This window comes from Nuphar pumila, chromosome 8 (assembly GCF_984573655.1).
Source record: "Nuphar pumila chromosome 8, dmNupPumi1.hap1.1, whole genome shotgun sequence".
Lineage (NCBI taxonomy): Eukaryota > Viridiplantae > Streptophyta > Magnoliopsida > Nymphaeales > Nymphaeaceae > Nuphar > Nuphar pumila.
Genome location: NC_143256.1, coordinates 71732204 through 71755310, shown reverse-complemented (window position 1 = coordinate 71755310; position 23107 = coordinate 71732204). Strand labels below are relative to the sequence as shown.

The 23107-nt window shown below is 37.0% G+C and overlaps 1 protein-coding gene across 7 annotated transcripts in view; it reads left to right on the top strand.

Annotated features, from left to right (window-relative positions):
* The window catches only part of LOC149829968 (acyl-CoA synthetase family protein), a 142369-nt gene extending 124774 nt beyond the window's left edge, over positions 1-17595 (top strand). For 5 of the 7 annotated variants that reach the window (XM_090016196.1, XM_090016199.1, XM_090016198.1 and 2 more), the window contains 4 exons: positions 5447-5650; positions 15281-15604; positions 15685-16754; positions 17238-17595. In XM_090016196.1, the coding sequence (XP_089872322.1) occupies positions 5447-5650; positions 15281-15604; positions 15685-16753 (1597 nt within the window). In that variant the 3' untranslated portion in view covers position 16754; positions 17238-17595. Of the gene's footprint in view, positions 1-5446; positions 5651-15280; positions 15605-15684; positions 16755-17237 lie in introns of those variants that run through there. The other 2 variants (XM_090016202.1, XM_090016200.1) reach the window with 2 other exon arrangements.
* Positions 17596-23107: the final 5512 nt, after the last annotated feature.

Below are 23107 nucleotides of genomic sequence, written 5' to 3'. Positions count from 1 at the left end.
ACCGTCACTCCACCACTGGTTTTTGTGTGTTTTTAGGAGACTCACTGATCTCATGGAGATGCAAGAAACAACAAGTGTCTTTATCCTCATCTAAAGCTAAATATCGTGCCATGACAACTACTACCATAGAAATTGTATTGATTCATCAGCTACTAGAAGACATGGAAATCACATTAGAAGGACCCACTAAGCTATGCTGTGACAACAAGAGTGCAATTTATATTGCCAAAAACCATACCTTCCATGAGCGGATTAAGCATATTGAGATGGACTGTCACTATGTTCGAGAAGCCTACCTGAAAGGAGTCATTGACCTTCCATATGTCATTTTAGAATATCAGTTGACAGATTTCTTCACCAAAGCATTGTGTGCTCCGCGATTGAACTTTCTCCTTGACAAACTTTCGGTCATCCTGCCCTAAGTTTAAGGGGGGGGTGTTAAATTATGTAATCAAATCATGTAATCTAATATATATTTTATATATATAAGGTAATACATATATATATATATATATAATATGTATATGTATCTACCTATTATATATATAAAATATATATATTTATTTCCCCTTAGCTGTAGGGGCATACTTGTCTTTTTACACATAATCTTCTTTAGAATATGTATGTAATTTTTCCCTTTTATTTTTTCTATTTCTTTTTTTTTTCTTTTTTCTCTTTTTATTCTTTCTTTTTGCTTTTTGGCACATGGAGGGGCCCACCCAACATGATCGTTAGGCCCTCCAACTGTTATAATTATAACCGTTGGAGGGGTCCCAACGATCATATTGGGAGCCCCTCCATGGATTCTCATTGTGTATAAATAGGGGTATTCCCCCTTGAGTTTGGCTATGGTTTTGGGTCAAAGCCCAAGTATTCAATAAAGCTTTTATTCATTTTTCATAGTGCATTTGTGAGATTGATTGGTTTATGCTTTTATGCACAAGTGTTCTTTGTGTTCTTATTGTGCATGAGTGCACTTGTCTTCCATCAAGGACATTGGGTCTTGATTATAGTATCTTGTTAAAGATACTTTTACACAAATATGTACAAACTTTTTTAGTTTTGAAATAATGAAAAGAATAAAAAATACATCCATGGATCATCTTCCATGTATTTTAGAGAAAACATCCATATAAACACTTTTTCCATGGATTTTCATCAAAATATTGCATGAAAATCCAATCTATATCAATTTCTCGCTTGATTCAAGAGAAAAAACCCATACCATGAATAAAAACTTGAAGAAAAACGATGGTGGATGTTGAAAAGCGTGGGTAAATGGTTGGAGATGGCCCAAACTCCTCTTCTTCCTCCTTTTTACTCTCTTTATCTCTCCTTTTTTTCTTTCTCTTTTCTCTCTCTTTTTTGAAATCTTTTTATAGGCCCTATAGGGGAGGACGCCCCTCCCCTTCTCCAGCCCATCTAAAATGGTTGGAGAGAGAGAACTCTCATGAAAATAAAACTCTTTTATATGAGTTTTTCAAAAATTTTAAAACTCTTCAAGTTTGACTTTTTCAAAATTTTGTTAAAAAAGAACTCTTAGTCTCTCAAATCCTCTTGAACTCTTCCATAGGTGTTTAAGGGCTCCTTCAAGAGTCATAAACAAACATCAAAATAAATTTTCGGAATTGCATTAAATTAATTAATTATTTAATATTAAATTGCAAATAAATTTTCAAAAGTTTCAAAAAATTACCAAATTAATGTTGGATGCTTCTTAACATAAATAAACCCCAATTTAAAGGTTTTGATGAATTTAAAGTTATAAAAATTGTTGGGCATAGATTTGGATCCGGATCCGGATCCGGATCCAAGATCCAAATCCATATCCGAAATCCAAATGGGTTTTAAACTGGATCAAATCCAGATTAATATGGGTCTAGGATAGGGTCCAAATCCATATTAATTTGGATCAAATCCCTTAGATCCGATCCGATCCAAGTCTGGATTCGAACCGACAAACTGCTCAATTTTTGAAAAAATGCAATTTTTGGCCCAATCGTAGCTCGAATCGAGAAAAATAAAATATCGTTGCGCTCAGAATTCCGAGACACATCCAACGACATATTACACGAATATCAAATTCTGAATTTCACCAAAAAATAACCTGAATTTTGCTCGAATTTTACATGAATTTAAAGGTCAGAAATAAAACTTGTTCTCGCGTTTTAAGTGACTCGTTTAGACCTAGGTGATGAGACCTGGGCCAAGCCCAGACTCAAAAGCATCGATCTAAAATCGAGGTTCAAACGATTTTTCTCCCGGACTTAGCCAAATTTGAGCTAAGTGTGAAAATACACGATATTACATTACCTGGGGGTGGTGTGTAGACACAACTGTTGTTTTGGTATACCAAAACACAGTCAACCCCTAATGAGTTGATGCCTATTACAATGCAAAATGACCGAAATGCCCTTGATGGGCATTCTGGTTTACATACATATATATTAATATATATGTACATATATATATGTACAAATATATATATTAGAGGTTTAATCTTAACAAGAACAATAAGAGAGAATACAAGAGACCAATTCTTATTCTATTCCTTTGTCAACTGAATCCTGACACCAAAATTTAGAGTCTTCATCTTCTTTCCCTAATCCTCATCAGGTATGTAGAAGCTCTAGAACTTTGATTTTTCTTTCTCGTTTTGTATCCTATGAGTCTTTCTCCTTGCAACATCGTGCATTTTTAGCATTAATCTATTCTTATGTTGAGTCTGAGTTTTATGTAGAGGCAGCAAGAAAAAATAAGTGACAAAGAGTTATGGTTGAAGAAATAAGTGCACTTGAGAGGATGTAGGCCTGGAAATTGTTAAAACCTTCACCAAGGAAGAATATTGTTGGGAGCAAGTAGGTTTATAAGATAAAGACTCAGGCAGATGGGTCAGTTGGGAGATGGAAGATGCATAGTCAGCGGTTTGAAATTGATTTTGCTGAAACTTTTGCTCTTGTATCTCATAAGACAACTATTTGTACATTGCTTGCAGTGGTTGCAGTACAAAAGTGGAATCTGTGGCAATTAGATGTCAAGAATGCCTTCTTGAATAGAGACCTGGAAGAAGTGTATATGAAGTTACCATAAGGATATTCAAATCCAGAAGGTAGGGTATATAGACTTCGCAGAGAGTTATATGGATTCAAATAGGCACCATGAGCCTGGTTTGAAAAGTTTAATTCAACAATGAAATCATTTGGTTTTGATCAAAGTCATTATGACCCTGCCTTGTTTGTGTCTTCCTCTAAGCTCGAAACATGCATATTACTTATTTTTGTAGATAATATGATACTCACGGGAGATGACACAAAAAGAGTTAAGGAGACCAAGAAGAAGTTGACCAATATGTTTGAGATGAAAGACTTAGGGCGTTTGAAATATTTGCTTGAGTTGGAGATAGCATACTCACCAAGGGGATTGTACTTGTCTCAACATAAGTATGCTACAAATTTTGTGAAGGCAAGACTGGCAAATGACTAAAAAAAGTCAATTCTCCCATGGAAGCAAATTTAAAGATGAGAGCCACAGATGGTGTTGAGTTAGAAGATCATGTAGTATACAAACAATTAGTTGGAAGTCTCATATAGTTGACTATGTCTAGGCCGAATATCACCTATGTTCACGTAGCTAGTCAATTTATGAGTGTTCCTAGGATAGTTCACTTAGTTGTTGTACTCAAGATTATCAAATATGTGAGCGACACTATGCAATAGTATGTTCTTTTCATCATCATCTGCTACAGTTCTTAGAGCTTTTTGTGATGCTGATTTTGGAGGCTCTACTCAGGATCGTCTTTCTACTATTGATTTCTGTATTTTTTTGAAGCTCCCTGGTCTCATGGAAAAGCAAGAAACAGTAGAGGGTTGTCTTATCCACAACGAAAACAAAATATAGAGCTATTACTCAAGTTACAACCGAGATTATTTAGATACGATGGTTATGGGTGAGTTGAGTGTCTCCATTGTTGACAAGACTTCCTTATATTGTGACAATACTAGTGCTATTCATATTGCAAAGAATCTAGAGTTTCATGAGTGAACCAAGCATATTGAATAGATTGTTACTATACAACGAAGGCCTGTGAAGATGAAGTTATTGCTCTAGAACATGTGAGCTCAAAGAATCAGATCACAGATGTCCTTACTAAGAGTCTTGTTCCTTTGCATTTTCGCTCATTCCTTTCCAAACTCGGAATGATTCTGTTGCATCATCCAAGTTTGAAGGGGAACGTTAAGACTTATGTAATACATGTGTTTTACTTGTCTTGCACTACCCCTTTAGCATAAACATTCTTTTGTACATTACCTTAATGCTAAGGGGTAATTTAGTCCTATATTTTCTTTTGTTTACTTTTTCTTTGTATCTTTGAGAGAGTCGATAACTATTAAAGAAGTGACTCGTTTTCTTGAACTTCTCTATTTTGCTTCTTGCTAAAATCCTAACCACACTAAATCTGCAACTTTGTACATTGGCTAACCTTGAAACTTGATCTGGACCTTCATTAAGGTGTTTGGAACAATCCCTCCAAATTTTGGGATTTTCCTCAACACCATTTGGGTGTACCGATTTTCCTACTGAAACCTGTCAGTTTACCGGCCCTGTTTAACCCAGTTTTGACTTTGACCTTAGCCTTAGACCTAACCGAGCCTACATAAGTTCCAAAACCTAACCTAGGCCCACCAGGAACGCATCATCGTCATCCTTTCATCTCTTTGACTGTGTTGTATCTTTTATAGTGTAATTAAAACTGGTCATTTTGGGAACAAGTTAAATAGTGAGCAGGAAATGAGTTGTAGACTACATTATATATAGACATTTCATTTCAAATAACATCTATATCCATGTAAAATAATTCCCACATTTTCCATCTAGACCCTTCAATTTGCTGACATGAATATGAACTTTGTTTTCTTCATTATTCATGCCTAGAAGTGTTCATACTTCTTAGATATTTTACATCAGTGAAAGAACTTATCCATTCAGAATTCATTTTATGTAATGTTGATTGGTTTTATGATTTGCTATTATGCACTCTGATCAAATATGGGACATTGGATTTTTGGAAGTTAACCTTGCCATCCTGGATTGTGTACAGAATATTATTTATAGTATAGAATTGTTTGGGATGTTCTTTTTTTTTATGCCTTGGAAATTGAATTGCAATCCTGGATTCCATACAGAATATCTTTTTATGGAGCATAGAAAATATTGAGATGCTTTTTTTTAATGCGCTGGAAAATTTTCAAATAATCGTGCTATTGTCATATTAAATATTTAGGTTATTCTTATGAAATGATTCTTAAGTTCATTAATTGTTATATGTGAGTTGTAGTGTACCTATATTGGTTGTTATTTAGCTGCATTTCACGAGTCGTTCTCTTATATGTCTTGTCTATCTTTTTGTTTCCTTGTCTTATCTTTTCTCTTTTCCCTTGGTCCATAGGCAACTCATGTGGTATCTTGACCCACTTTCTCTAAAGGAAGACATTTCATCAATTTTGAGGGATGCCATGGAAAGGCCTTTCCTATGTTTGAGGAAAGCCTTTTATGAAAAAGCGGAATGGCGTTCAATAATGATAAGCTTAGTCGCATCTCCTACTATGTTCATTGAAACAAGGTCTTTGTTGCACAAATGGCTTCTTCTCATGTAAGTTCTTTTACTCCCATTTGCATAATTTATATTTATTCTGTTATGTATTTTAAATTGCTCCATTGAGGCTGTAGAATATACTATGTTATTTTGTGATTTTATTTTTTGATAAAAATGTACATTCCATTAGTATAAGTTTTTATATTTGGTACGCAAAAAGTGTTAATAAGCATTTTGATGGGTGTTTGTGTCACAAAATGGTATGGATCCCAATGCACTCCGGAATACGTCCCATTAGTTAAGAATACAATGTAGTTAAATGCTCATTCACAATGGAAATACCCATAGAACACAAGACTTAAAAATAAACAATTTCATTAAATATGAAATTCAAATAATACAAAAGAAATAAAAAATTATAAAATAGCTTCACTACAACACTCAAAACCTAGATCTACCATCACTCTTTCACAATACAAAGGCACACACCCACCTTTTATATAGAGAATAAGAGGGAGAAGAGAGGGATTAAAAGGAGAGAGAGGAGAACCAATCTAGTCATTGGATTAGGGCCAATGGCTAGATTAACTAGTTGTTGGATGGCATGATATCTCCGGAGGCGATAAATAGGGAGTTGCAAATATCAAAACTCTTCTTAAAACTCATTTTAAAATGATTGACTTAGGTTTCTTAAGATATTTTTTAGGAATTGAAATTGCTTATTTCCCTCGTGGGTATTTGATATCTCAATCTAAATTTGCCTTTAATATTTTTTTCAGGTCTGGTATTACAAACGATAAGAAGGTGGATACTCTAGAAGTTGTCAATGTTAAAATGAAAATTAATGATGGAGAGCTTCTTGATGATCCCACTCCTTACTTATTGGAGTACTTTTCTATCTTTCCATTACTAGGCCAAATATAACACACGCTGTATACACAACTAGTCAGTTTCAACATGCTCCTACTTCTGTACACATGAGAGCAGTTTTGCGTATTATTAGATACTTAAAGATAGAACTCTTACGAGGCCTCTTCTTGTCTGCATCATCATTAGATTTAATTGCCTATACTGATGCTGACTAGGGAGATGATCCTAATAATAGACACTCAACCACTGTTTTTTGTGTTTTCTTAAGTGAGTTCTTAATTTCGTGGAGGTGCAAAAAGCAACATGAAGTCTCTCTTTCCTCTACGGAAGCCAAATATAGAGCCATGACGACCACTACAATGGAAGTTATTTGGCTCAAGCGACTGCTAGCTGACATGGGAGCTGAAGCAACACAAGCTTCAAGAATGTGATGTGTCAACAAGAGTGCAATGATCTACATTACAAGTAACCAGACGTTTCATGAACGCACCAAACATATTGAGATGGATTGTCACTATATCAGACAATAATTTTTGTATAGAACTATTGATCTGCTGTATGTTATATCAGAGTATCAATTAGCAGACTTCTTCACCAAGCCTTTCGTTGCTCCCAAATTTCACTTCCTCTTAGACAAACTTTCGCTCATTATACTGTAAGTTTGAGGGAGAGTGTTAAAATGTAACAAATATAACATATATATATATATATATATTCTATTTTTCTTTATTTTCTTTTTTCTTTATTTTTTGCATCTAGTTCACGTTGAACTAGATATTTTTATCCAGTCAAGTTCTAGTTAGAACTTGACTAGAATCTAACCATTGGACTCTAGTCCAACGGCTAGAATAAGAGTCGTTGGACTAGAGTCCAACGACTCTTTTTGGGAGAGCTCAAAATGAGCTCTCCCCGTTCTTCTCCTCTTGTATAAATAGGGGTGAACCCCTCTCATGTAATGTACTCAATATTTCTTAAGCATTTTTGTTATTAATAAAGATTTATTTATTTCATTATTGTGTTTTCCTTTTATACCCTTTTATGGGTCTTGCTTGAAGTGTTTTTCTAGACATTCTTTTGGTGGATTCAAGTGCTTTTGTGGAAGACCACCATTTCATTACACTATCCACATATACATGATGGTCAAAGAGGAAATCATTAAGCAACATGTTACACGGTTTACATTCTAACATTGCCACCTTGAAAACCCTGAACTAAGAATCAACTAGAGAGAGAGAGAGAGAGAGAGAGAGAGAGAGAGAGAGAGAGAGAGAGAGAGAGAGAGAGAGAGAGAGAGAGAGAGTACTTGTACCACTTCTTCTTCCTTTTGGCAGAGAGAGACAAAGACAAAGAATGAGAGAGAGCCCTAAACCCCCCTAATTTGAGTCAAATGGGGGTCAAAAAAACCCCATTTGACCCAAATACCCTAAGTCCTGCCTCACTATGAGGTACACACTTCAGGGATTTTATGCTATTTCAATGCGCCTCAAGAAACACCAGTGTTATAAAAAATGCGCCTTGAGGCGCAAAAGGCACGCCTCGCCTTGAGGCGCGGCTCTCTGTGCCTCAATGCGCAAGCCTGAGGAGCAATTTTTTTTTTTTTACAACAAGACTTCTGAGACATAATCAAAAAGTTTTTTGTAGGTTAATCTCATATATTTTTCAGTTATTTCAGTTATGTAATAAAACTCCGCCTGTGTATAACTGTTTAGTTATACACTGCCGGTCCCAAGCCCGGATAAAGGAGGAGGGTTGCGGTAGGCCTGTGACAGCCAGCATAAAAACTTAGTCATACCCTATGAAAATGAACCAATATGAGAATTTCGTTGGGGCGTTCCCTACTGAGCGACGCGTTGTACTCTCTAGGCTCGGAGGCAGTGATAAATGGGCAAGGGTTGCTAGGTCGTCGCCCAGAAGCGACGCGTCACACCGGCGCCCGGGTGTGGTGTCAAATAGGCAAGGGTTCCCTCACTTTGTTGGACGGGTGGGGGTAAAGAAGTTAGTCCAAGACCATAAAATTAGTTTAGCCACTTGGAACATAGGGTCTTTAACTGGTAAGTTGGTAGAGTTAGTAGATGTTATGTGTAGGAGAAAGATTGATGTTTTATGTCTACAAGAGACCAAATGGGTAGGTGAGAAAGCAAAAGTGATAGAACCTTGGGGATATAAGATTCGGTATACAGGAATAAATAGGAATAGGAATGGAGTAGGGATTGTTATGAGTCGTGAGTTTATAGATCATGTAGTTGAGGTCCGTAGGAAGGGTGATAGAATTTTACTTATTAAATTAGTATTAGGTACGGATATTATTAATATTATTAGTGTTTATGCACCTCAAGTAGGTTTAGATGATTCCATTAAGCATCAATTTTGGGAAGATTTAGATGGAGTAGTACAAGGGATATCTTATGGAGATGATAGGAAATGAAGCCAAAGTCAGCCTGGGTTGGTCATAGATGATTCAACATCAATTTCTTGCAGTTCTGCTCTAAACATAATTTATATGTAATGGGACTTGTTATGCAAATTGGTTCCAGCGAGCCTTATTTGCTTGTATGTTGTGTTGGTAACATCTAGTGGTGCATTTGAAAATTGTGTTACAATGATATTTGTAATTTGATATGATTAGTGAGTTTTTTGTTAAGTGGTGAAGTTTTGAAGATCCAAAGTGTATTTTGATAATAGAAGAATGGAAGTCTTGGACTCTTTACGACATTGCTCTAAGAAAACTCTTAGCATTGGTTTTGTTTTTAAGGCAAGCTGGGGTTAGGCAGACCCCCACCCACTGGCGGAGCCAGGGGTGGGCGGTCGCCCACCCCAGAATTAGAAACTGGATTTTTTTTCCTGACGATGTTAAAGAAAGAATATGCGTCCATGTGTGTTTTCTTCTGACAATGCTAGTGGTAATCTTTTCCCTTAATTTTTTTCACCTTATTGAATTGTGTAAAAACCGCAGAAGAGACGGGTTATTAGTTCGTGGGAGTTGGAGTTCTCTCTTGTGAATATTCAACGAAGATCTGTGTGTTTTTCCCCAGCTTCTTTTGTCATTTGTTCTTTGTGAAACCGTGTAACCTACGCTTATGGGGAACCCGGCTCCCCACTCATCCCTATATCATCCTCTGTGGTCATAACTCTCTTTCGGATCTCATTGGTACTAAGTTGTCTTGATCAATCTGGCCCTATCGATGGGTTCAACACGGTTGATTTAATAGAAATCAATCTTTTGATAGTGTTTAACAAAAAAAAAACATGATTTTCAATTTATTTTGATAGTGTTCTTTAACAAAACTCTGCCTGTGTATAACTGTTTAGTTATACACTGCCGGTCCCAAGCCCGGATAAAGGAGGAGGGTTGCGGTAGGCCTGTGACAGCCAGCATAAAAACTTTGTCATATCCTATGAAAATGAACCAATATGAGAATTTCGTTGGGGCGTTCCCTACTGAGCGACGCGCTGTACTCTCTAGGCCCGGAGGCAGTGATAAGTGGGCAAGGGTTGCTAGGTCGTCGCCCAGAAGCAACGCGTCACACCGGCGCCCGGGTGTGGTGTCAAATAGGCAAGGGTTCTCTCACTTTGTTGGACGGGTGGGGGTAAAGAAGTTAGTCCAAGACCATAAAATTAGGTTAGCCACTTGGAACATAGGGTCTTTAACTGGTAAGTTGGTAGAGTTAGTAGATGTTATGTGTAGGAGAAAGATTGATATTTTATGTATTCAAGAGACCAAATGGGTAGGTGAGAAAGCTAAAGTGGTAGAACCTTGGGGATATAAGATTTGGTATACAGGAATAAATAGGAATAGGAATGGAGTAGGGATTGTTATGAGTCATCAATTTATAGATAATGTAGTTGAGGTCCGTAGGAAGGGTGATAGAATTTTACTTATTAAATTAGTATTAGGTACAGATATTATTAATATTATTAGTGTTTATGCACCTCAAGTAGGTTTAGATGATTCCATTAAGCAACAATTTTGGGAAGATTTAGATGGAGTAGTACAAGGGATATCTTATGGAGAAAAGCTTTTCATCGGCGGTGACCTTAATGGACATGTAGGCATTAGTAGGGATGGATTTGAGAGTATCCATTGGAGGCTATGGTATAGGAGAAAGAAATGATAGTGGAGAAAGGATTTTAGATTTTTGTTTGTCCTATGATATGATCTTAGCAAACACTTGGTTTAGGAAGAGGGAGTCTCACCTAGTAACATTTAAAAGTGGGGTTAATACGAGTCAAATAGATTTTTTCATACTTAGAAAGAGAGATAGGGGTTGTTGCATCGATTGTAAGGTTATACCGGGAGAAAGTGTAGCTACACAACATAGAGTCTTAATTTTAGATCTTAGAATTAGACAATGCCGCAAAAGGGATAGACATAGGATAGATCCTAGAATTAAGTGGTGGGCACTGAAAGGAGCTAAACAAGGAATGTTTGTAGAGCAAGTAGTTAAGAAAGCTGATTGGTGTCTCGAGGAGGATTCAGAATCAATGTGGAATAAGATAGTTGGTGGCATGAGAAAAGTGGCTAAGGAGGTATTGGGTGAGTCTAAAGGCGGTGCACCACTAGGTAAGGATACATCATGGTGGAACGAGGATGTCAAATCAGCTATTAAAGTTAAAAGAGAGTGTTATAGAAATCTAAGTAAGAGTCGTGATAATGAGAATTTGGAGAAGTATATGACAACAAAGAAAGAAGCTAAAAAAGTTGTTCGAAACGCGAGGGCTAAGGTATATAAGGAGGTTTATGACAAGTTGGATACCAAAGAAGGCGAGAAGGATATTTATAGGCTTGCAAAGATGAGAGATAGGAAATCGAAGGATTTGGGTATGGTTAGATGTATCAAAGATGAAACGCAAAGGGTTTTAGTCAAAGATGAGGAGATTAAGGAGAGATAGAAAGATTATTATGATAAGCTATTTAATGATAGTCATGCTCAAGATCTTGGAGACTTCTCCATTCCTTTTCATGAGATTAATCGTGACTTCATGCGCAAGATTCAAAAGAAAGAAATTGCAGAGGCTTTGAAGAAAATGAAATCAAGAAGGGCAGTTGGCCCAGATGGTATACCTATCGAGGCTTGAAAATGCTTGGGAGAGAAAGGTTTAGAATGGTTGACAAATCTTTTTAACTTGATTTGGCGAACAAATAAGATGCCTAATGAGTGGAGGAAGAGTACTTTGGTGCCTTTATATAAGAATAAGGGTGATATACAAGATTGCACAAGCTATCGTGGTATAAAACTCATGAGTCATACTATAAAACTTTGGGAGAGGGTGATTGAGTCTAGGTTGAGGAAGGTTGTCATGATATCGGAGAATCAATTTGGTTTTATGCCTGGAAGATCAACTATGGAAGCTATACATCTTCTTAGACAACTTATTGAAAGATATAGAGAGAGGAACAAAGATTTGCATATGGTTTTTATTGATTTAGAGAAGGCATACGATAGAGTACCTAGGGACGTTCTCTGGTGGACAATGATGAAGAAAGGTGTTTCTCTCAAGTACATTAGTATAATTAAAGATATGTATGAAGGAGTAGTAACCAATGTCCGCACTTGTGGAGGGGTGACAACCAATTTTCCGATAACGGTTGGGTTACATCAAGGATCTGCTTTAAGCCCTTTCCTATTTGCGATAATGATGGATGAGCTTACGAGATCAATTCAAGAAAATGTACCGTGGTGTATGTTGTTTGCTGATGATATTGTTTTGATTGATGAGTCTAGAGCTGGGGTTAATGCTAAGTTAGAATTATGGATATAGACATTGGAAGCTAGAGGTTTTAAGTTGAGTAAGAGTAAGACTGAATATATGAAATGTCAGTTTAGTAAGCAACGAAGTAGTGATGTGAGTGTAGTGAAGCTTGGTGAGCAAGAAATACCGGTGAATGATTATTTCAAATATTTGGGATCCATCATTCAAAAGTATGGAGAAATTGATGGAGATGTAAATCATATGATAAAGGTTGGGTGGATGAAATGGAAAAGTGCAACTGGAGTGTTGTGCGATCGTAGAATGCCATTGCGGTTGAAGGGAAAGTTTTATAGGACGACTATTAGACCCGCTTTACTATATGGTACGGAATGTTGGGCTGCCAAGAGACATCATATTCAAAAAATGAGTGTAGCTGAGATGCGGATGCTTAGATGGATGTTTGGAAATACAATAAAAGATAAGATTCGGAACGAGGAGATACGTAAGAAGGTAGGTGTTGCACCCATTGAAAATAAGATGCGAGAGAATCGTTTACGGTGGTTTGGACATATTCGGCGAAGGCCTAATGATGCTCCAGTTAGAAGGTTGGAGAAATGGGAAAATATATTAGTTAAAAGAGGTCGGGGTAGGCCTAGGAAGACTTGGATGGAGATGATAGGAAAGGATATGAATGCTTTGAACCTCACCGAGGACATGGCATTGGATTAAAATGATTGGAGGAAAAGGATTCTTGTGGAAGACCCAAAATGAATTTCTTTTTTGGTTTATATCGCTGACCCAATTGTTTTGGGATGATGGCGTAGTTGTTGTTCAGTTATGTAATAAGTTTCTTAGTATATTACTATATTTTAACTTTTATTGGTTAATCTCGTATATTTTTCAGTTATTTCAGTCATGTAATTAGTTTCTTAATATATTTTAACTTTTTTGGTTAATTTCATATATTTTTCAGTTATGTAATCAGTTTTTTAGTTACTTTTATATGTTAATTTCATATTTTTTACAAAAATCTCATATATTTTAACTTTTGTAAGTTAATCTCAAATATTTTTCAGTCATTTCAGTTATGTAATCAGTTTTTAGTTACTTTTATATGTTAATCTCATATTTTTTTTGATAATCTCATATATTTTAACTTTTGTAGGTTAATCTCATATATTTTCCAGTTATTTCAGTTATGTAATCATTTTCTTAGTATATTTTAACTTTTGTTGGTTAATCTCATATATTTTCCTGTTATGTAGTCAGTGTTTTAGTTACTTTTATATGTTAATCTCATATTTTTTAGAATAATCTCATATATTTTAACTTTTGTTGGTTAATCTCATATATATTTTCAGTTATGTAAACGGTTTCTTAGTATATTTTTTCTTTTATTGGTTAATCTCATATATTTTCCAGTTATGTAATAATTTTTTTAGCTATTTTATATGTTAATCTCATATTTTTTAGAATAATCTCATATATTTTAACTTTTGTAGTTAATCTCATATATTTTCCAGTTATTTCAGTTATGTAATAAGTTTCTTAGTATATTTTAACTTTTTTTGGTTAATCTCATATATTTTCCAATTATATAATCAGTTTTTAGTTATTTTTATATGTTAATCTCATATTTTTTAGTACTTATTTGAGATTTTCTATTTCTTATTGGTTGTTATTTCATCAATAAAGCATTTCTTTATTTATTTGTATTTTTAGATATTTTTTTAAAAGTTTTCAAATTTTTTTTTTGAGGCTCACGCTTTACGCCTCGAGGCTTATGCCTCGCCTCGGTTTTTGGTGGAGCGCCTTGCTACGCCTCAACGCTTTTCACAACACTGAGGAACACTTTTCACAACTATGGGGGCAACAAAGTTATAGATACAAACATACACAGTATGGATATGTCTAAATCCAAATCTGGACCCACACATCATGTCTCAATAATCTATGGCAAACTCACCCTAAAAGAAACACATTGAAAACAAGCTTGTATTTTATCTTTGTTATCTGCTCTTAATAATGGGAAACAATTTGAGAGAGTTGATCTGGTCCCTAGAACTGGCACTAGAACCAGTAAAAAGAAAGAAAGAAAGAAAGAAAGAAAGAAAGAAAGAAATAGGACTATTCTTCAATCCAATCAGAAATCAAATTGATCTGATGCTTTGTTCATAAAATCTGGAGACTATTCAATTGTCATGATAGAAGAAAAAAGAAAATCTGGGGGAAGAAGGAACCATTTCTTTATTGAAACAGTTCGTTCATTCCTACTACATTTTATCTTCTTCTGCATTATTATTTTTGTTCCACCTTCCCAGAGATAATTCTTCTGGAAACTTTGTTTCATTTAAATTATTCTGTTGGACTCCTTATTTGATGATATCATCAGAAATCATGTGTGAGGAAAACCCTGATTTAATAAAGCTATTTGTGCAAGTATTTTATGATTAAGAAGTTGCCTCTTGCGCAGATATAGTATTAATCAACTATATGGTACCCCATTCTCGTGGCTTTCTGCATTCAACTGAGTGATCCACATACGATGAAAATCTTGCTTTTGCCTTCCTCTACCTCTATGGCTGGAAACAAAACCCTGAGTTTTCTGTTGAGTAGCAATTTGTGTAAGTCTTGAATGATGCACATAAACGAGTGTTTCTTTGACACCTCCACAGAATATATCCTTGTTGTAGTCTAAAATGAAACGTTGATAAATAAAGTTCTTATGATGTATTGTGTTCCCAAAATATAACTCACAAATGTGACAGTCTTTGCAAACTTGGATACCCTTGGTGGTAACAATTAGAGTAAAACTAATATGGTATTTTTAAGTTTGTTTCCAAAAGAATAGGTGAACTTGTTAACGTCTCCAAAAGGCAGCCATCCACATGCATACACGCACAACAATTAGAGTAAAACTAATATGGTATTTTTAAGTTTGTTTCCAAAAGAATAGGTGAACTTGTTAACGTCTCCAAAAGGCAGCCATCCACATGCATACACGCACATCGCATACATGCGATGTGTGTGTGCATGGGTGAAGGCATTGATTTTGATACAGAAGCATAAGTACTAGATATGACATTGCATTAATATTGAACCTTCTTTGTTAATGCATGTGAATAGGGGTTTGACTTCTATCTTATTGGTTCGCATCCAATTGATCTCGTCCTTACTGGACATACTTTCAAGGCCCACATTCTGGGGTATACCTATGGAACTGGGGCTCATACTGCCATTCTCTTATGCCTTTTTCCCCAACAACCACAAGCAGATGCTGGAGATATTATCCGGTCCTATCTCGTGTAAAAAATTTCAAGAATTAGTTTGTCTAATAGAACAAGATATTCATGTTGCACAATGCTTGGATTCAATCATTTGTTGCCATTCAGATGGGACTGCCAGCCTCAAGACAGAAAATGCAGTAACATTGCATCATAGCTCAACCTGGTTAGTTCAATTTTTAAACAATCATGTAATTGCAAATTTTAAAAATTCTGACAACTTAGAATTTATCATTTTCCTTGCAGGGCTATGTTATTGGATTTTCCTGTTTGGTTCTATTTTGCAGCCATGTTTCTTTTCCAATGGAATCACTGTAAAGATCACTTTGAGCCATCAAATTGCAAGGCAAATGTGGATGAAACTGAGCAACCCTCCGACATGTGTTGTACTGCTGCCAGGTATCTTGGCTGGATTTTGAGTCCAACTGATCCAACCTATCGGAATATGATGGTTGAGTCATTGAATGAAGCATCAGCGTCATGGATGAAATGTTACAAAGTTGATCCCTGTCAGTTGCACATCTGTGCAGGTCCCACCCATGCAAATTTGGAGAGAGAAAATAAGAAAGCAAAAACTGGGGATGTTAAGAAAGATAGTGCAGCTTCAGCAAGCAAAAATAATATTATGTCACTCAGACTTTGGCTCCAGAAATTCCAAATTAAGTGTCTAGATTACTACAATAAAGCTGACTTTTCTGGCTCAGCAGACCAAATGGCAATGAAAAAGTTAATGAATGCAAGAAAAACATCTAGTACCCACACAGAACTACATGTGTTAATTAGGAAAATACCGTTAGGCATTTTTTTTGGTAAAGTAGGATCTTTGGACTGTAATGAATGTGAGCTACTGCTTCACTATGTTGCTACCGGCCAAATCCTTACACCTGGGGGAATAGATGCAGGTGAGAAAAATATGACAGAGAGATCAAAAGCCCATGAACATATTGAGCGAGAATGCTCACAGGAGAAAATTAGAGGAAGGCATGTAAATGTCAACTGGATTCAAGGTTCTGTTTTCATGTTTAACTTATTTGACGTTCTTGAGGACATGGTTGCTCAAATGTTTGAGTATGAAGATGGACTTGATTTTATTTGTCAGGCCAAGGCAAAATCAGTCAGGTATTTGACAAGTTGTATCAAAAAGCTACTCCAAGCCAATTATGTCCCTGAAATTGAAATGCTTATAGACCTCCAGTGTCGATTCTTGAGATGGGCGCATCAAGGAAGAGAGGTGTTTGATGGGTATGATGAGTGCAATGAATTAGCTGAGGCCTTGGGCTGCAAAATATCTTCTATGCAAGCAAGTTTTATATAAGGTATGTAAAGATAAATAAGCTAATCTTGGCCTTTTCAATCCATAAAGTCTCATCTAATTCATGCAAGTGAATCTTGAAGCAATACGCACATAGGTAAGTTTTGTTCCGCAGATGACATCTTGTCTTGGTTTTTGGTAGCAGTTTGATGCCAAGCCCACTGGGTTTTGGTTGGTCATTTCATTTGAGCATATTTCTTGTTGCCTTAATTTCTCATCAATAAAATTCTCATGTTGAAACCAGTGAGCATGAGTATTTGAGAAAGCAAAGCAAACATGGTTGATCCACAACTGCTTGTTTTAATCCAAAACAGACACACGAAGGTGCTCATATTTTTTGTCCACATCTCAATTCCTTCCACACTTGCATACAAAGATTTGTTTATTATTCACATCCATGAAGGTGGCTTGAATGTGGAATGCTACTTAGCATGATTGGTGGTACTACATTACATTAGCCTAACCCAGTGTTCTTTTGTTGTTTCAGAGGCTCACCAGAATGCTGCTGCTTGGTTATTATTATAGTAGGCCTTTCTAAGATTCGTCTGATTAACTCTCGGAAATGGAGCCAAAGTCAGCCTGGGTTGGTCATAGATGATTCAGCATCAATTTCTTGCAGTTCTGCTCTAAACATAATTTATATGTAATGGGACTTGTTATGCAAATTGGTTCCAGCGAGCCTGATTTGCTTGTATGTTGTGTTGGTAACATCTAGTGGTGCATTTGAAAATTGTGTTACAATGATATTTGTAATTTGATATGATTAGTGAGTTTTTCGTTAAGTGGTGAAGTTTTGAAGATCCAAAGTGTATTTTGATAATAGAAGAATGGAAGTCTTGGACTCTTTACGACATTGCTCTAAGAAAACTCTTAGCATTGGTTTTGTTTTTAAGGCAAGCTGGGGTTAGGCAGACCCCCACCCACTGGCGGAGCCAGGGGTGGGCGGTCGCCCACCCCAGAATTAGAAACTGGATTTTTTTTCCTGACGATGTTAAAGAAAGAATATGCGTCCATGTGTGTTTTCTTCTGACAATGCTAGTGGTAATCTTTTCCCTTAATTTTTTTCACCTTATTGAATTGTGTAAAAACCGCAGAAGAGACGGGTTATTAGTTCGTGGGAGTTGGAGTTCTCTCTTGTGAATATTCAACGAAGATCTGTGTGTTTTTTCCCAGCTTCTTTTGTCATTTGTTCTTTGTGAAACCGTGTAACCTACGCTTATGGGGAACCCGGCTCCCCACTCATCCCTATATCATCCTCTGTGGTCATAACTCTCTTTCGGATCTCATTGGTACTAAGTTGTTTTGATCAATCTGGCCCTATCGATGGGTTCAACACGGTTGATTTAATAGAAATCAATCTTTTGATAGTGTTTAACAAAAAAAAAAAACATGATTTTCAATTTATTTTGATAGTGTTCTTTAACAAAACTCTGCCTGTGTATAACTGTTTAGTTATACACTGCCGGTCCCAAGCCCGGATAAAGGAGGAGGGTTGCGGTAGGCCTGTGACAGCCAGCATAAAAACTGTCATATTCTATGAAAATGAACCAATATGAGAATTTCGTTGGGGCGTTCCCTACTGAGCGACGCGTTGTACTCTCTAGGCCCGGAGGCAGTGATAAGTGGGCAAGGGTTGCTAGGTCATCGCCCAGAAGCGACGCGTCACACCGGCGCTCGGGTGTGGTGTCAAATAAGCAAGGGTTCTCTCACTTTGTTGGACGGGTGGGGGTAAAGAAGTTAGTCCAAGACCATAAAATTAGGTTAGCCACTTGGAACATAGGGTCTTTAACTGGTAAGTTGGTAGAGTTAGTAGATGTTATGTGTAGGAGAAAGATTGATATTTTATGTATTCAAGAGACCAAATGGGTAGGTGAGAAAGCTAAAGTGGTAGAACCTTGGGGATATAAGATTTGGTATACAGGAATAAATAGGAATAGGAATGGAGTAGGGATTGTTATGAGTCATCAATTTATAGATAATGTAGTTGAGGTCCGTAGGAAGGGTGATAGAATTTTACTTATTAAATTAATATTAGGTACAGATATTATTAATATTATTAGTGTTTATGCACCTCAAGTAGGTTTAGATGATTCCATTAAGCAACAATTTTGGGAAGATTTAGATGGAGTAGTACAAGGGATATCTTATGGAGAAAAGCTTTTCATCGGCGGTGACCTTAATGGACATGTAGGCATTAGTAGGGATGGATTTGAGAGTATCCATTGGAGGCTATGGTATAGGAGAAAGAAATGATAGTGGAGAAAGGATTTTAGATTTTTGTTTGTCCTATGATATGATCTTAGCAAACACTTGGTTTAGGAAGAGGGAGTCTCACCTAGTAACATTTAAAAGTGGGGTTAATACGAGTCAAATAGATTTTTTCATACTTAGAAAGAGAGATAGGGGTTGTTGCATCGATTGTAAGGTTATACCGGGAGAAAGTGTAGCTACACAACATAGAGTCTTAATTTTAGATCTTAGAATTAGACAATGCCGCAAAAGGGATAGACATAGGATAGATCCTAGAATTAAGTGGTGGGCACTGAAAGGAGCTAAACAAGGAATGTTTGTAGAGCAAGTAGTTAAGGAAGCTGATTGGTGTCTCGAGGAGGATTCAGAATCAATGTGGAATAAGATAGCGGGTGGCATGAGAAAAGTGGCTAAGGAGGTATTGGGTGAGTCTAAAGGCGGTGCACCACTAGGTAAGGATACATCATGGTGGAACGAGGATGTCAAATTAGCTATTAAAGTTAAAAGAGAGTGTTATAGAAATCTAAGTAAGAGTCGTGATAATGAGAATTTGGAGAAGTATATGACAGCAAAGAAGGAAGCTAAAAAAGTTGTTCGAAACGCGAGGGCTAAGGTATATAAGGAGGTTTATGACAAGTTGGATACCAAAGAAGGCGAGAAGGATATTTATAGGCTTGCAAAGATGAGAGATAGGAAATTGAAGGATTTGGGTATGGTTAGATGTATCAAAGATGAAACGCAAAGGGTTTTAGTCAAAGATGAGGAGATTAAGGAAAGATGGAAAGATTATTATGATAAGCTATTTAATGATAGTCATGCTCAAGATCTTGGAGACTTCTCCATTCCTTTTCATGAGATTAATCATGACTTCATGCGCAAGATTCAAAAGAAAGAAATTGCAGAGGCTTTGAAGAAAATGAAATCAAGAAGGGCAGTTGGCCCAGATGGTATACCTATCGAGGCTTGAAAATGCTTGGGAGAGAAAGGTTTAGAATGGTTGACAAATCTTTTTAACTTAATTTGGCGAACAAATAAGATGCCTAATGAGTGGAGGAAGAGTACTTTGGTGCCTTTATATAAGAATAAGGGTGATATACAAGATTGCACAAGCTATCGTGGTATAAAACTCATGAGTCATACTATAAAACTTTGGGAGAGGGTGATTGAGTCTAGGTTGAGGAAGGTTGTCATGATATCGGAGAATCAATTTGGTTTTATGCCTGGAAGATCAACTATGGAAGCTATACATCTTCTTAGACAACTTATTGAAAGATATAGAGAGAGGAACAAAGATTTGCATATGGTTTTTATTGATTTAGAGAAGGCATACGATAGAGTACCTAGGGACGTTCTCTGGTGGACAATGATGAAGAAAGGTGTTTCTCTCAAGTACATTAGTATAATTAAAGATGTGTATGAAGGAGTAGTAACCAATGTCCGCACTTGTGGAGGGGTGACAACCAATTTTCCGATAACGGTTGGGTTACATCAAGGATATGCTTTAAGCCCTTTCCTATTTGCGATAGTGATGGATGAGCTTACGAGATCAATTCAAGAAAATGTACCGTGGTGTATGTTGTTTGCTGATGATATTGTTTTGATTGATGAGTCTAGAGCTGGGGTTAATGCTAAGTTAGAATTATGGAGATAGACATTGGAAGCTAGAGGTTTTAAGTTGAGTAAGAGTAAGACTGAATATATGGAATGTCAGTTTAGAAAGCAACGAAGTAGTGATGGGAGTGTAGTGAAGCTTGGTGAGCAAGAAATACCGGTGAATGATTATTTCAAATATTTGGGATCCATCATTCAAAAGTATGGAGAAATTGATGGAGATGTAAATCATAGGATAAAGGTTGGGTGGATGAAATGGAAAAGTGCAACTGGAGTGCTGTGCGATCGTAGAATGCCATTGCGGTTGAAGGGAAAGTTTTATAGGACGACTATTAGACCCGCTTTACTATATGGTACGGAATGTTGGGCTGCCAAGAGACATCATATTCAAAAAATGAGTGTAGCTGAGATGCGGATGCTTAAATGGATGTGTGGAAATACAATAAAAGATAAGATTCGGAACGAGGAGATACGTAAGAAGGTAGGTGTTGCACCCATTGAAAATAAGATGCGAGAGAATCGTTTACGGTGGTTTGGACATATTCGGCAAAGGCCTAATGATGCTCCAGTTAGAAGGTTAGAGAAATGGGAAAATATATTAGTTAAAAGAGGTCGGGGTAGGCCTAGGAAGACTTGGATGTAGATGATAGGAAATGATATGAATGCTTTGAACCTCACCGAGGACATGACATTGGATAGAAATGATTGGAGGAAAAGGATTCATGTGGAAGACCCAAAATGAATTTCTTTTTTGGTTCATATCGCTGACCCCAATTGTTTTGGGATGAAGGCGTAGTTGTTGTTGTTGTGTTCTTTAACAAAAAAAACCATGTTTTTATTAATGGTTATTGATTTTTGAATCAGCAAAAAGTCCTGCACATAAGTCGGATTCTGTTTATTCAAATGCCGATCTTCACTAAATGGATGATGTAGATCACATACGCAGAGTCCAATTTGATGAAAACAACTTGCATCGGTGAGGTCTTAATGGCAGAAATGGCAATATGGATGACTGGAACCTAACTGTGGTTATGGGTGCCATGCAAAACACTATGCTTGCTTCACTAAATGGAGGAAAAGAGGGATTGAAAGTATGTTGTTATAGCTTGGCCACAGCAGGCCGATCCCATGAAGGTCCTCAGAATGATGAAACCAGATGGTACCATCAACTTGATGGTCATCGCCTTCTTCGGCCAGGGAGGCCACTTTTAGAAGAGCATGTCAGATCTACCACGCACAACCAAAATTTCTTCTGACGATTGGGCGAATTTTTTTTGGCTCCTCCACACTGGTCAGATTAAATGGATTGTCCTTCAAGACCATTGCATTGTCCCCAAGACCCGAAGTCTGCCCACCCAACGAAAAACTTCTGGCTCTGCCACTGCCCTCACCAGTTATTATTCAATGTACCACTGGAGTTTTGAACTTGCAACGTCCCTACCAACCATGCTGAGCCCCCATTGGTAACACTCTTAGCATTGCTTTTTTTTTTGAAAGCCCAGCTGGGGTTAGGCAGACTCCCACCAATTACACAACATATCATTGGGTTTCGAACTTGCAACCTTCCAACACATGGCGACTAGCACTAACAGCTCCTACCAAACAAGCGGAGCCCCATTGGTAAAACTCTTAGCATTGTTGATGCCCAGAAAGTTTGTAGTTCCCAGTTTTCAGGTTACAAGTGCTGCTTTTTTTTTCTTAATGTGAGCCACAGTGTGTTGACTCTAGTTTAAAGTTCTTCACAGAGTGTTCATACAACAAATTTTCTACAAGTAATGTTTCCCACGCCACGCATGAAAACGATTGATGCAAGAAAGTCTACAAAGATGCACCCGACTTTCACGATATTACAACTAAATGCCTTGGTTAAGAAGCATGTTTTCAAGTTACTGCCTAGGTGACGGTGAGTGACAAACCATCTGCTGAATGATAAAATAACCATTACATCCTCTTCAGCAGAACATCTCGACAATGCTATTTGATAAGCTCCAACCACGAGCAAACCCCATGCCTGGCACTCACTGCGATGAGCAAAGAGGTGTCCTTTTCAAACTACAACGATCTGGCACAGATCCACCTCACTTAGATCAAACAGTGATGAGATCAACATGTTCATCACGAGAGAATGAGTTCCATGAGGTATCACCAACTAACTCATATGGCTGGCAGAGGGATACGTGATGGACTCACGAAGAATTTCCAGGCATGGATGAGGTATTACCATCTTCCATCTTTTAGTTCAGAGGAATCCTTTTGCTGTAATTTTGAATGATTTTCAAAAAACGTTCGAGGCAATCTTTGAATCAGCCATGGTTCGCTCGGTAGTGATGGTTGCTGTCATGGAGGCGATGGGAGCAGAAGATTCCGGTGGCATATTGGACTCATCAGTCGGAGCTGCTTTCAATGGAGAAGAAGGTTGGCCAGAGCGGTGGTGATGATGGTGAAAGCAAAGGGAAGAGATGGGGGAATGAAGGTTAGGGCTAAAGTGGTTGTTCT